General features: G+C 34.2%; 1 protein-coding gene across 1 annotated transcript in view; it reads right to left on the reverse strand.

The window, feature by feature from the left end:
• The window catches only part of SPATA16 (spermatogenesis associated 16), a 221456-nt gene that overhangs the window by 160534 nt on the left and 45301 nt on the right, over nucleotides 1–15621 (reverse strand). Inside the window, exon 2 of the mRNA XM_024740856.1 lies at nucleotides 4931–5076. Within this exon, the coding sequence (XP_024596624.1) occupies nucleotides 4931–5076 (146 nt within the window). The remainder of the gene's footprint in view (nucleotides 1–4930; nucleotides 5077–15621) is intronic.

The raw sequence follows: 15621 nt of genomic DNA on the forward strand, positions 1-15621 counted from the left end.
TCAAAGTACAGATCTGCTCAAGATTAATTTTTAACTTTAGTTATTTAAAAATGTATTTATATCTCACTCTCATTTTGAAGAATTTTTTGTTGTTGTTGAATTCTTGTTTGGCATCATTTTTCTTTCAGTACTTTAAACTTCCTGTTCCATTGTATTTTGGTCTCCATTATTTCTGATTAAAAGTCACCTGTTATTTGTATCATTGTCCCTGTGTGTAACATATTGTTTTCTTTTATCTGCCTTTAATATTTTCTCTCTGTCTTGAGTTTTCAAAAGTTTGCTTATGCTGTTTCTAGATGTGGTTCTCTTTGTATTTATTTTAGTTGGGGCTAACTAGATTTTACTTTTTTTAAAAACAAATTTGGAAAACTTCTACTGATTACTTTTATGCCCTTTTCTTTCTTTCTTTTCCCTTTGGGACAGTTACATGTATGCTAGATTGCTTGTTACTGTCTCTGAGGATAGGTCACTGAAGCATTGGTTAATTTTTTAAAATATCTTTTTTTCCTCTGTGTTCACATGGGGTAATTTCTACTGATTTGTCTTCATGTTCACTAATCCTTTCTTTAGTACTAAGTCTTCAATCTGATGTCAAGGTCAATCAGTACATTTTTATTTTAGATATTTCATTAATCCATGCTGAAATCTCCATTTGGTTTTTTTCTATAGTTTCTATTTTTCTGTTGAGATTCTCATTTCTTCACTTATTATGATCATCTTTGCCTGAAGATCCTTGGATCTATTTTTTGTAGCTTTTTAAAAATCTTTTTCTACCAATTCTAACATCTGGGTCATCTTGGGGTCTGATCGTACGGACTATTTATTTTGTTAAATATGAGTCTCATCTCCCTATTTCTTTGAATGTACAGAAATTTTTATTTTATGCTAGACATTTTGGATGAAACTTTGTAAGGAATTGAGATTATGACATCATCCCTGCAAAGTTGTTGAATATTTTTCCTATCAGGCAATTAAATGAAAAATCCTCTTGTTCTTGTCATGCATGGTTTTAGTCTCTATTAAGGCAGGTCTGTTTTGCCTTTGAGTTTAATCCTAAGGAGTGATCCATTCTGGAGGTCATGGTACTAACTCTTAAAGCATGGGTCTTTCTGGGGTTTGAGCTGAATGCCTTAGGTACTCAGTGAGGTCTCTTCACACTGGTATTTCAGTATCTCCCATCACTGCAGGTCCTCTGGTATTTTCACTTAGCACTTAGTCCCATAGCAGGCAGTCTCTGCTACCTGACGTCTCACTTCTTATATTGGCCAAGAACCTGCAGCAAATCCTCATGCAGTCTTCTAACCTCAGCCTACTCACAAAGCTATTTCTCCTTTGGTCACCTGCCCTGTAAATTACAGCTTTTTTGGCAGCATCATATTCTAATCTCTGCTTCCTCAGCCCATTGAGATTTCAGTTTAACATTTAACGTGATCTCCAACTCCCTGAGTAAGGGCAGGAAAAGAACCCCAGCAAAAAGCTAAGAAAATTGTGGGGCTTACCATGTATACTCTCCTTCTCTCAAGGATCAGAGTCCTGCTATGACCATTTTCCAGTGCGTAAACAGAGTTGTCTCATATATTTTGTCCAGTTTTATGCTTACTTATAGCAGGAAGGCAGGCCCAGTACCAGTAACTCTATCACGGGTGGAGTAAAGAATCTATGGGTTTATGTTTAATTTTCACAAAATCTTGTGATATAGTATTTGTGAAGTAGGTAGTATTATTATAACCCAATTTTATAGAGAATTAAACTTGGGCTAACTGGTGAGTGAGGGAGTCAGAATGAAAACCTGAGCAGTCAGGTTCAGATTCCATGCTCTGATTTCACATACAATGCTGCCTCTGCAACTTGAAATTATGTTATTACCTTCGTTGCATTTACCACACTCTCTTTTTTCTCATATTAGTATTTGTTTTTTAAACTTTGCTGCCTCTTCTAATATGCATAAACACCACATATTTCCTGTTTACAACTACCACCCCCACTGCCTAGCACAAGCTCTTGGTGAGCATTCAAAAATATTTGTTGAATGAATGAGTGAATGTAGATGACACCATTACAATTTTGAAAAGAGGCTCATTTCCACATATTTGCTATTTTAGACTTCATCTTGCCTGCCACCTTGTGGCATCAAAATTCTGCAGCAAAAACAAGCAAACAACAGCAATATAAAGGTGGGAAATATGCAAAAAAGTTGATATGCATCATTAGAATCTTTACAGTTATACAAATAAGCATATAATTATATGATAGGAAAAGAGGTATAGTAGGATTTCTATTCTTGATAAGATAGCAGTAATTAGAAATCAGTCTTAGGAATGTTCAAGACACCTCTGATAAACAATGATACTAGTTTGATGAAGTGAGCACAGAGTTGATATGTTTGACTGATGGCATCACTTTTGGTTGAAGTAAAAAAAAAAAAAAAAATGATATCCATATTTGCCACTTCGGATATGTTATTTAAAAAAAGAAAAACTTGTTAACAGTTGTTTCTAAAGCCTTTGTATTACTTATTATCATATTTTAAATGTCGACACTTGCCTAATTAATTTCAAAATGTATCTTTGTTGAACCTAAAACCATAAAGTTATGGTTCTTGTAGTCTACTACATGACAGAACAACATGCAGTTACTTTTTATCAGAAGCAAAACTATGTGATGGTTTTCAAGCTAATTTTTGTGTTAACAGATCTCCTAAAGATATGCAGTAGACCTCACATTTACATAAAATTAAAGAAAGGATGCTTCAGCAAATGCAAATAAATGCAAAAAGGGAATATTTTAATTTTGATCCATGATTAGTATCAACCATCACAATGTGGTAATAATACAAAAGCAAGATTCTGCATTCAGTGTATAACTGAATGTATAATGTATAATGGTGTATAATGGTTGTAGGCTATTTATAGACTGAGTATCCTGATTAATTTATTTATTTTGAGAAATATATTTATGTTTCAGGCTCTACTTTAAAATCTGAGATCTTTAAAAACGTTTAAATATTAGAATCGTAGGCACTGTCTTCTGCAATATGACATTTTGCTGGGTAGCAAAATGATTTATTTCAGTTGGTGCATTATTAATTGTATGAATCGACTGTTTAACCTCTATTGATTTCCATTTCTTAATGTTCAACTTAGAAAAAGAAGCAAAAGTTATTTTACAATAGAATAAAAAGGATACAAAAGTTAATCCTAGCATAATGGGGAAGATTAGTTTACTATTCATCATTATATATCCTCCCTTCAGTAATTTTCAAGGTCTTGAAAGAGCATGCTTAGTTTTAAAATAAAAGTTTCTAAGCCTAAATAGTGAATCTATTGAAACTAATCCTTGCACCCTTGTTTCTTATAGTACAATTTTGATTAATGTTCATTACTTGTTTTTATAACACTGAATTAAATATTGACATGACCATACCATTTTGAATCCTTTTATTATTAAAAATGATTTGAAAATCCATCAAACCATTCTAATATCCAGGAGATAGTTTCCTTAATATGCAGTCCATTTTGGTGGCACTTCTTATGTGTAGTGAAAACCATGGAGAAGGTGATAAATAATTACTTTCAAGTGCATCTCAATTCAGTGTTGTTTATGTATGCCTATAGATTTTCTGGGCTATTCCCAATTTTAAATATTTTTTTCCATTGAGCTCACAAGTCACCCAAGTGGCTTTTTCCTTTCAAATGGAAATGGAATGAAATTCTTTGACATAACCATATGTCCTGATATTGGGTTTGAAAATGATGGTTGCATAAGGTGTTTCCAGAAACTATAGAGTCTAATTTTCTTTGGTGTCAAAGAGAATCTGTGTTTAGGTTCTGCAGTTTACTTAAAGCAAGAAAATTTCTTTCAAGCAGGTTATCTTATGAATTTAAAAGTGGTTTTGTTGTCCTTGATGTCAAGCTTAAGCCTACAAGCTTGAGGTCTCCTTAGAGCCATGAAGAATCTTTGGCGGAACTTTTACATCATTGTGGATGTAGAGTTGTAAATGATTTTTAGCATGTTGGCAGATCTCCTGCTCACATAATGAGTATTAATATAATTGATAATTGTGTTTCCTCGTGGTTATTAACAGGGCAGGCATTATGTTTTCATGTTGATATTAGTTTTATTATTTGTATCCAAAAGAAGTCCAGGATGTGTGAGATCAGAAAATGGACAAGACTAAATATTTAGGTCAATCACTCTAAGCCAGGCAGAGAGGGGTAGGGGCTTCATAATTCTAAGAAAAGAGTTATTTGAAAGACATAACATAATCACTTTATCTTTGCCATAGATTAAACTGAATATTACCCATGATAAGAGCAAGGCCTTTAGGAAACAGGACATTTTTATAGAAAAAAAAGATAGGGCTGAGGATTCCAGGAAGCCACAAGCTAAAACAGAGTTCTGAAGAGGGATAGAAACATATAAAAGAAACCTTTAAGGACATAGATTAAAAAGTGTTTTACACCTTTGGACAGCTGTCACATTCACCCCTGCATAGCATCCTTCGACTCAGCTATGGTATCTCCAAATAAGCGATAAGCTTTCGAGTCTTTGCTCATGTTTCACAGTTGGGATTTCCTTCTACCATTCTCTGTATTTTGGGCAATTTTGGAAATTCTTCTGATCTTTCTCGTTCCTTACTTAACCTTATTCGTACCCTCCTTTCTTCCTGCCCTAATTTGCTACTACAGTTATCTGCCTTTTTATTTTGTCTGGCTTTATGGATAATTATTTATGGCTCTGTTTCTTCCATTAGGTTTTGAGATGCCCTTTGTGATCTCTGTGATTGCCTAGTTTAACATAAATCGAGTAGTAAATGTTTTTTGTTTTGTCTTTAAATTTAAATGGAATCTAAGTTAATCATACAAGCTCACATAATACCCTCTGCTTTCATGGATAGTACTTACTTGTAGTTATTAATACTTCATTTTACCTGTGCGCATGATTCAGGGCAAGGTCAGGTTTCCTCATCCGTAGATAGCATGTAACAAGCTTTGTCTCAATGAAACTCGCCACACTTGCTACATCTTCAGCAGATGCTTCAAATGGTTTTCCCAGAGCTGCCCCTTTGCTGCAAAGCTTTAAAAAAAATACAGTGCTTTAAATTTTCTAATAATCTTGACATATAATTGATCTTTTAAACAAGCAAAACATATATATGTACATGTACTTTTTCCAAACTACAAGTCAAATATTAACATTTTGATTGTAAATTAAATAAATTGTTCCTGTTCACTATTAAGTGACTGTAATATAAGTAACATATTTTACTGTAAAATGCTTCCTGTAAAATATTTTTAAAGTATGATATATTTTAAAGGGGTGCCATTAGCTAAGAATGTCTGTTTTAAAAATAAAGCACACAATAAGCAAAGATATTAGCAGAAAACCAGATATAAATCATATTAAATACCAATGCTTTTATGAAAACCCAGCCGAGCAATGATCTAGCACACTATCAAGTTGATTTAATATAATAAGGGGTATCGGAAGTAAACTCCTAGGAGCCATTAACATGATCGGTGATTAATTTGAGTCTGAATCATATTCTCTAGGATGTTATTGAAAGAAAAGAAGTGAAAATTTATTAGAATTTATTGGCGGAGGCCACAGTATCTGAAAAACATGGCAGGAATGTGGAATTCTTAATAAAAATTCCAGGAAGTCAGTGGTTTCTGGGCACCACAGATAAACTGTAGAAGAAGAAAATAATTAATTTTGGGAGGAGAAGCCCCAAACATTAAGAAGTGTCAATAATATGACAAGGATAGATCGGCACTTTTTTTTTTCCCTCAGAGTTTTCTACTGTGTCTTAGAATCAAGGCTGATGGGGGAGGAGAAACTCCACCTCTGTTTAGTGACCTTATTCCGAATATCTGCTTCTTTGCTCTTTTCTATATCCTCTATGCTTTTCTTACCAGGGATAGTAATATTTGGAGTTAATATCTATTTATATATACCTCAGTGTAAAATTTCTTGTATTCTAAATCCTTTTCATTTAAATGATATTATTTAAACTAATTTTTCTGTTTTTAAATTTTTTTGGCTGCGTTGGGTCTTTGTTGCTGCGCACGGGCTTTCTCTGGTTGTGGTGCCTGGGCTTCTCATTGTGGTGGCTTCTCTTGTTGCAGAGCACGGGCTCTAGGTGCGCGGGCTTCAGTAGTTGCAGTACGCGAGCTCAGTCAGCTGTTGTGGCTCGCGGGCTCTAGAGCGCAGGCTCAGTAGCTATTGCGCGTGGGCTTGGTAGCTCCGCGACATGTGGGATCTTACCTGACCAGGGCTCGAACCTGTGTCCCCTGTATTGGCAGGTGGATTCTTAACCACTATGCCACCAGGGAAGTCCCCTAATCTTTCTTTTATAGAGTAAGTTGAGGTTGCCTTGCAACTTCATTTACATTAACATTGTTGTCAGTTATTTTTTAAAGTGCAAATGGGTTGAGAATGACTATATTCTGTTCGAAAATGTATTTCTCTTCTTAATTTTATCCAATAACTATGAGCTGAAGGTGAATCTAGATGTTAAACAGCCCTAGTTTGAATTGGTAGTTACCTGGTGCTACTATCTTTTGCCTGGATATCCTGTCAAGTCTGAGAATTCATATCATTTTTAAAAGTCTTTTCCAATTTGGTGGGAGAAATTTGTTACTATAATACATACATTCAGTCAATATATAGTTATTGAGTAATTACTAGTAATTGTCAGACAAAAATTACTGCCCTTACATTTTAATTTGCATTAGATAGGTCTTTTAAATAAATTTTGGCTATTTTTAATTCCATGTAAATTCCTGTTTTCTATTCCTTGCCTACTTCCATAATCTTTTTCTTACTAATTATAAGAGCTCTTTAGATATGTAATCTATTATTCCTTTTCCTGAACAACTATACGCACACAATCAAATGTAAAATTTTTCCCCTCAAATTATCCTTTAGAAAAGAGTCAAATTCTATTCATGTTCTTATAAGGGTTCTCAGAGTACAGTTCTCAATTATTTGGAGGGGAAAAAAAGCAAAGACTCTTGTGGAAGATACAAAGTAAATGACCTCAGTCAATGTTGTCTGGTTGCTTTATAAAGATTACCTGATAAAATTGATAATAAAAGAGACAAAGCATTTAACACTGATTTAGTAACTATTCCTGAGAGTCTGACCTCACGAATGTCAATATAGTTGGAATAAAATATCACTTAAGAGAAAGTGTTATAGTTTGAACATGACAGCTTGAGACCACACCTCTCCTCTGATCCTGTAGGGCCAACCTGATCTTGTAGGACCCAGAGATACCTAAAGCAACAGTTTTTCAGGGGGAAGATAAAAAGGTTTTTGGATGACATAGCTCTTTATAAAGCCCAAATCAGTAGAAAACAAAATGAGTAGAAATTACGTAGTTTTATTTGCCAGTTTATCATCATATTAAAATTCTAGAACCTCTTGATTAATTTTATCCTCTAAATTAAATCAACATTTTTTTCAAGTCTTAAATGCTCACATCTCATGGATTTTTCACATAAAATCTTAAAGAAACAAAAGAGAAACAAACAAGCCCCACAGTGTATGTGTCCTTTGCCCCTTCCTCCGCTGTGTCCCTCTCTGTTGCGGTGGAGCAGGCATGTTTCCTTTCTCAGGCACACTTTTTGTGGAATGAATATGTGAGCCATTCAGGGAGTAGCATCTACAAGGACACTCAGATCCTACATGGTAAGAGGAAGCTGACCTTCAGATTTAATAATATTAAAGACTTCGCCTGTGAACATTGAGATAAAGTGAAGAATAAATGCCTGATCTAATGTCTTCACTATTCTCTACTTCTGTGAGATTCAAGGCCAGAAAAGGAATAAAATGATCAATCTTAACACACTAAAGAGTGTACTTTATGAAGCCAAACTATAAGACAGCAAGGAGAGACAGGGATAATTTTTCAGTTCACATTAAAATGGGAGAACAGGCAGCCTGCTGGGTAGGCTTATGTATATTTGTGGTGATCTTGGTTTATCAGTCAAGTACTCTAAGATAGAGTACTTTCTGATTTTATCAAAGGTTGCTTTATTTATTTGCCAAAGTGGGGCATCTTTGAAATAAGCTTTGCAAATTGTTATAAATATGTTGAAGTTAAAGGTAGAATTATAGTAAATATAGACAAAGTACTGGTGTCAGGATTATAAAGCACATTACAGATATTTTGCTGAATTTTAAAATTTTCATGCAGACATTTGTAGAGACTGAGAAGTTAATTCTCTAGAAGATGAAGAACTTTAATGTGAGATGTATTTGTTTGAATGTAGGAAGGGTGACTTAGTTCAAATTATATTTGTCTAAAGCTATACACTTTACCTTTTTGGTGAAATAACTCATGGAGATAAGGCAATAAAAACTTTTAAACTACCTGATATAGTATATCAGTGAGAAGACTGAATTAGGAAACAAAAATTATGTGTTAGTTTTTTGTTTTGAAAAGAAGCCTAAAATATTTTTGAATGAAGCATGGACAAATTAAAAGCATAATATTTAAGGGAAAATGCAGTGAAGACTCTTATGTGTATTGTTGTTGTTTTCATGAGAAGGTAGATTAAAATGAAATTTCAGTAGTAAATTAGAATCACAGCTCAAATTTTAATAAAAAATAACGTATTTTACAAAATATATTTGATAGTTTTCTGAAAACAGGATGGCAATACTTCAGAGTTATAAAACCTTTTTCTAAGGTATCTCAAAGTTCTTTTAAGAAATAAATATCAAACCTATTTTCAGAAATTGTGGCAAAAAGGAATTTCAAGTTTTGTTTAAAAACACAGATAAAAATAATATAAAGCCCAATAATAGCAGAAATAACCAAGATTAAATATTATATTATGGTCCCATTCTTAAAAATACAGCCACACATTTTCCTTTAATTAGTATCATCATTAATAAGATTGATATTGCTAATAGATTCTCCCTTATTAGAATACTGTATGGTGAGTGTTTGCCCACCATATTCCTGGGACATAATTTTGAGTGATCCCTGAAGGTCTGGGAGAGAACAATAAATCTTGAAAAATGTGGCATTATTTGAGTTATCAATTAGCTACAAATAAGAGTATATATCATTCATCCAATCATAAATTTTTAAGGTTTTTATATTGCTTTGGAAATTACAAAAAAATCTAAAGATGGAGAGCAAGTTACCCATAACCCTATCACCATTAATTTTTTACATATTCCTAACATCCTTTTCATGTTTTTATAATAAATTATGTATCGTATATAATTTTTGCATTTCTTTTTCATATGCCGTGCTTCTTTTTGTTTTCAATTAAAATCTAAAACGTATTAAAATATACTCATGTTATAATTATAGTTGGATATTTCAATATCCCACTCTCAGCAAATGATAGAAATACTAGAAACAAAATCAGCAAAGATCATAAAGATCTGAGCAACACAGTCAACCAATGGTAATTGACATATATGTAAAACACTCCACCTAACAACAGCAGAATACATATTTTTCTCAAGCACCCATGGCAAAGTCACTGATATAGAGCATATCACGGGCAATAAAGTAAATGTCAACAAATTGAAAAATACTGAAATCATTCAGAGTATATTCGCTACCATAATGGAATCAAAATTCAACAGTTAAGGAAAAAAATGTCTCCAATTTGAAAGTGGGCAAAGACATGAACAGATTTTTCACTGAAGAGGGCATGCAGATGGCAAATAAGCTCATAATAAGATGTTCGACATGTTTATTGTTTGACATCATTAGTCATCAGAGAAATGTAAATTAAAACTACAGTGAGGTATCACCACATACCTATTAGAATGGTTAAAATACAAAATAGTGACAACACCGAAATCTGAGAATGGTGAGGAGTTGGATCACTCACACATTGCTGACAGGAATGTAAAATGGTACAGCCAGTGGAGAAAACAATATGGTGGGTGCTTAAAAAACTATACATGCAACTACTGTACAACTCAACGTTAGGCACTTATCCCAGAGAAATGAAGACTTATGTTCACACAGAAATCCATATGTGAATGTTTATAGCAAGTTAATTCATAATAGCCCCAAATTGGAAGCAATCTAGATGTCCTTCAATGGTGAATGATTAAAAAAATGGTGGTACAGCTATACTGTAAAGTATTGTTCATCTATAAGAAAGAATGAGTGAGTGATAATGCAACAACTTAAGTGAATCTCTAGGGAATTATGCTGAGTGAAAAAAACCCATCCCTAGAGGTTATATACTGTATGATTACATGACAAAATTATAGGAATAGAGAACAGATTAGTGATTGTGTGGGGTTAGGGATGGAATGGGTGTTGTGGTTATAAAAGGACAACAGGAAGGAATCCTTGTAGTGTTAGAACTGTAAACTGTAAGGCATTTTGACTTTGGTGGGTAGATACACAGAAGTAAAGACACACACACACACACACACACACACGAGTACAAGTAAAGTTGGAGAAATTTTAAGACTGGTTGAATGTCTGAAAATATTTTGGTGATGGTACTAGTCTTGCAAGAGCTTACCAGTGGGAGAAAACTGCATAAAGAGTAAATGGGATCTCTCTGCATTATTTTCTACAACCGCGTAAGAATCTACAGTTATCTCAAAGTAAAGTTTAATTAAAAAATAATCATGTTAAGGTTTAAGTGTCTTTCATTTTATCCCCCTCCTTTTGTTTTAGCACAATTATTATCATGTTTAACTGAGATTTGGGATGAGAAGATTAATCTTATCTGAGGGAAATAATCTTCTTGGGTTTTTTCTTGTCAAATTATAGACTGATTTTTATAATGAAGGGTAATAATTCATAATGAAGTTTGCTCTGAAGTTTTATTTGGCAGCCATTGTGAAAGAATGCATCAGTTTCTCCACATTCTCATTATTGTGGTCTCTTATTTAAGGACATTGGCCATGAGCTGAGGGTTGTACTTAGTGATATTCACAGGGAGAAGGTGGCAGGTCCTTTTGTATTATGACTTCATTGTTTATTTTTTCCTAAACATCTTTCAGTTTGCAAGCCCCACTTCCAAGTAATTTTTCAAAGAGGGGTTATGTGGGTGGTAACTTCTCTGAGCTCACGCATAACTGAGAATGTATTTTTGCTGACTTTATACATGTAAAGGAATGTGGCTGAGTGTATGTTTCTTGAGACATAACCGTTTCTCTGTAAACACATAGATCTCCATTTATGTTCTCATATTTAGCATGCAGAGGAGGAAAAAAATACTTTTTTGGATTAAACTAGACATAATTTAAAAGAACTTCCTGTGTTGAAATTTCTTTGTTTTCCCCACGCATGTGATACATTTTTCTATCTTCTTGTAATTCAAAATTATTGCTACCGTGAATCCAGATGTGTTCTATTTTCATCTGTTTTGCCCGGAAAGAGGTAAGGTCTTTGTGTTTCCATACCCAGGTTTCTTGTTTTTTGTTTTAACTTAGAAAAGTTTTCTTCACTTACATCTTTGATTATTGTTCCCATCCCAACTGCCATGTTTCCTTTCTTAAGAAAGTAATTAAGTTGCATTTCCATCTCTGTTCTTCATGTCTGTTAGGTTCTCTGTTTTATTTCACCACTGCATTCTGAGAGAGTGTCTCAGGATTGTCTACTAAATTATTGGCTTTATTTCCCAATATTAACTCTACTATTAACTCTATTTCTTTTTATAATGATGACAGTTGCAAACATTTAAATAGTGTTTATTATGTTACAAGCAATGTTCTAAGAGCGCTCCGTCTATTACCTCATTTGATAATCACTGTTTTCATGCCCATTGTCCTAGTCAGTTCAGGTTGCTATAACAAAGTACCATAGACTGGGTGGCTTAAAAAATAAACATTTACTTCTCACAGTTCTGGAGACATGGAAGTCCAAGATCAGGGTGCAGTGTGGTCCACTTCTGGTGAGGGCGCTCTTTCAGGTTGCAGATTGTTAACTTCTCATGGTAACCTCCCATGGCAGAAAGAGGACCAGAGAGCTCAGTTGGGTCTCTTTTATAAGGGAACAAATTCTCTTCATGAGGGCTCCACCTTCAAGACCTAATCACCTCCCAAAGGCCCCACCTCCAAATACCATCACATATATGATTAAGTTTCAACATATGAATTTGGGGGGGGACAAGCATTCAGTGCATAGCACTCATTACTCATTTCACAGATGAGGAAACTGAAGTTTAGAGAGTTATGTAATCATCTCAGGCTACACAGTAATTTGGATTCATGCCTAGATGTCTGGCCCTAGAGTCTGTGTGTTTAATCACTGCACCAGTGCTACAGTGTCAGTTCATGAGCTACTGATCCATGATGAGATAAGCACAGAAACAGAGTAAGCATTTAGAAACTTTCATAGTAGTTTGATAGAGAAATATTATATTTCTTGAATTATAATGAAAATTAGCTTTTTTTTTTTTTTTTTTTTTGGTACGTGGGCCTCTCACTGTTGTGGCCTCTCCCATTGCAGAGCACAGGCTCCAGACGCCCAGGCTCAGCAGCCATGGTTCATGGGCCCAGCCGCTCCACGGAATGTGGGATCTTCCCGGACCGGGGCACGAACTTGTGTCCCCTGCATCGGCAGGCGGACTCTCAACGACTGCGCCACCAGGGAAGCCCTAGCTCTTGTATTTTTATGTCATATTTTTACTTCATTTTTTTCTAGTAATTTATTTTTACTCTGTTTAATAAAGTATCATTCCACAACAGATTGGGACAAAACCAACACCAAAGAGAATTGGTTCTTTAACACAGATAATGAAAAGAACTGTACTAAACTGTTAGAAATTTAGATAATTAAGAAAATATAAAGAGAAAAAATTCACAATTCTATTATTAAAAAATGATCACTGTTAGATGTTGGTGTGGATATATCTATCTTAGCTAGTTCTCTGTCTGTCTATCATCTCTCTGTCATCTATCTATGTCTTTCTCCTTCCATTTATGAAAATGATATTATTCATGATCCATACTATTATGTTTCTTTCTTTGACTGTATCTTGGACATTAATAAATATAGATTTATACCACTTTTTAAATGGCTGCATAATTTTACCAGATCCCCATTTAATGTTTTTCCTAGTGAGAAATTTCTCCAGAGACACTGAAAGTTCTTAATGTCATAAATAAGGTACATTGAACAGCCTTGTATATACATCTTTGCCCACACATTTGATCCATTTCTAAATTTTCATATTCTATATGTTATAATATACTCTTACATATTGGAATTGCCGAGTCAGGCATATATATTAGAACCCATAAAACATATTTTAGAAAGTATACATCATGAAAGTGGTCTCCAGAAAAGTTTTACACTTTTACCAACAAGGCATTTAAGTTCTTGTTTTTCTGTATCCTCACGCACACTAGATATTAGCAATGTTTTAATCTATTTATTCTTTGCTAATCAGATGAGTAACAAAGGCACCTCACCTTAATTTGATTACTAAATCCACCGCGCATGTTTATTGGCCATGTGTATGTGTATGCTGTTCATGAATTTTATTCATTTTAAAATTGGGCTGTTCTAATTCATATTGATTTATTTTCACTTAGTAAATATATAATTAGATTTTTTTCCCAAATATATAATTTATTTTGAGTTATGTTCATCACGGTTTGGTGTCAGGCTTATGCTAGCTATATAAAACAAACTGGAAAGATCCCCGTCTTTTCAACACTCTGGAACACTTGGAAATAAATAGTTAAAAAAATTTCAGCCCAGCTCATTTCACCTCTTTTTTTTTTCTTATTTTATTATTGTACTGTGTAGGTTTTCAGTGTTGTGTATCAATTTTGTTAATTTATATTTTCCTAGAAAATTACCAGTTTCATTCAGACTCTAAAATCTGTCATTACAGTGAAGAACATTATATTCTTAGAACATTTTAAATGCCTGTTGTACCAGTGGTGTCATTCCCCTTTTCACTCTTGGTGCTATATAGTTTTGTTTTCTCTGTTTGTTTCTTAATTAGAATAGCAGGGGTTTGATTATTCTGTTTTTTAAAAAGCAACACACTCTTAGATTAATTTATTAATTCTGCTATTCTGCTTCCTAATTCATTGATTTTGGTTTTTATGTTGGCTTTGTTATCCCCCCCCCTTCTTTCCTAAGGGTTTTTGGGTTTTTGCTTTGTTTCTCTGTAATTTTTTTTTAACTAGTATCTTTACTTAATACTTAATTCATTTATTTTAGTTTTTCTTTTAACATCTTTATTGGAGTATAATTGCTTTACAATGTTGTGTTACTTTCTGCTGTATAACAAAGTGAATCACCTATACGTATACATATATCCCCATATCCCCACCCTCCCTATCCCACCCCTATAGGTGTTCACAAAGCACAGAGCGGTTCTCCCTGTGCTATGTGGCCGCTTCCCACTACCTATCTATTTCACATTTTGTAGTGTATATATGTCCATGCCACTCTGTCACTTCATTCCAGCTTACACTTCCCCCTCCCTGTGTCCTCAAGTCCATTCTCTATGTCTGTGTCTTTATTCCTGTCCTGCCCCTAGGTTCTTCAGAAACTTTTTTTTTTTTTTTAGATTCCATATATATGTGTTAGCATACAGTATTTGATTTTCTCTTTCTGACTTCCTTCACTCTGTATGACTGACTCTAGATCCATCCACCTCACTACAGGTAATTCAGTTTCATTTCTTTTTATGCCTGAGTAATATTCCATTGTATATATGTGCCATATCTTCTTTATCCATTCATCTCTGGATGGACACTTAGGTTGCTTCCATGTCCTGGTTATTGTAAGTAGGGCTGCAGTGAACACTGTGGTACATGAGTCTTTTTGAATTATGGTTTTCTCAGGGTATAGGCCCAGTAGTGAGATTGCTGGGTCAAATGGTAGTTCTATTTTTAGTTTTTTAAGGAACCTCCATACTGTTCTCCCCAGTGGCTGTATCCATTTACATTCCCACCAACAGTGCAAGAGGGTTCCCTTTTCTCCACACCCTCTCCAGCATTTAGTGTTTGTAGAGTTTTTCATGATGGCCATTCTGACTGGTGTGAGGTGATACCTCAATGTAGTTTTGATTTGCTTTTCTCTAATGATTAGTGATATTGAGCATCCTTTCATGTGTTTGTTGGCAATCTGTGTATTTCTTTGAAGAAATGTCTATTTACATCTTCTGCCCATTTTTGGATTGGGTTGTTTGTTTTTCAATATTGAGCTGTATGAGCTGCTTGTAAATTATGGACATTAATTCATTGTCAGTTGCTTGGTTTGCAAACATTTTCTTCCATTTTCAGGGTTGTCTTTTCATCTTGTTTATGGTTTCCTTTGCTGTGCCAAAGCTTTTAAGTTTCATTAAGTCCCATTTGTTTATTTTTGTTTTTATTTCCATTTCTCTAGGAGCTGGGTCAAAAAGGATCTTGCTGTGATTTATGTCATAGAGTGTTCTGCCTATGTTTTCCTCTAAGAGTTTTATAGTGTCTGGCCATACATTTAGGTCTTTAATCCATTTTGAGTTTCTCTTTGTGTATGGTGTTACAGAGTGTTCTAATTTCATTCTTTTATTTTTAGTTGTCCAGTTTTCCAAGCACCACTTATTGAAGAGGCTGTCTTTTCTCCATTGTATATTCTTGCCTCCTTTATCAAAGATAAGGTGACCATAGGTG

Source organism: Neophocaena asiaeorientalis, unplaced genomic scaffold, assembly GCF_003031525.2.
Source record: "Neophocaena asiaeorientalis asiaeorientalis breed wild unplaced genomic scaffold, Neophocaena_asiaeorientalis_V1.1 scaffold365, whole genome shotgun sequence".
Lineage (NCBI taxonomy): Eukaryota > Metazoa > Chordata > Mammalia > Artiodactyla > Phocoenidae > Neophocaena > Neophocaena asiaeorientalis.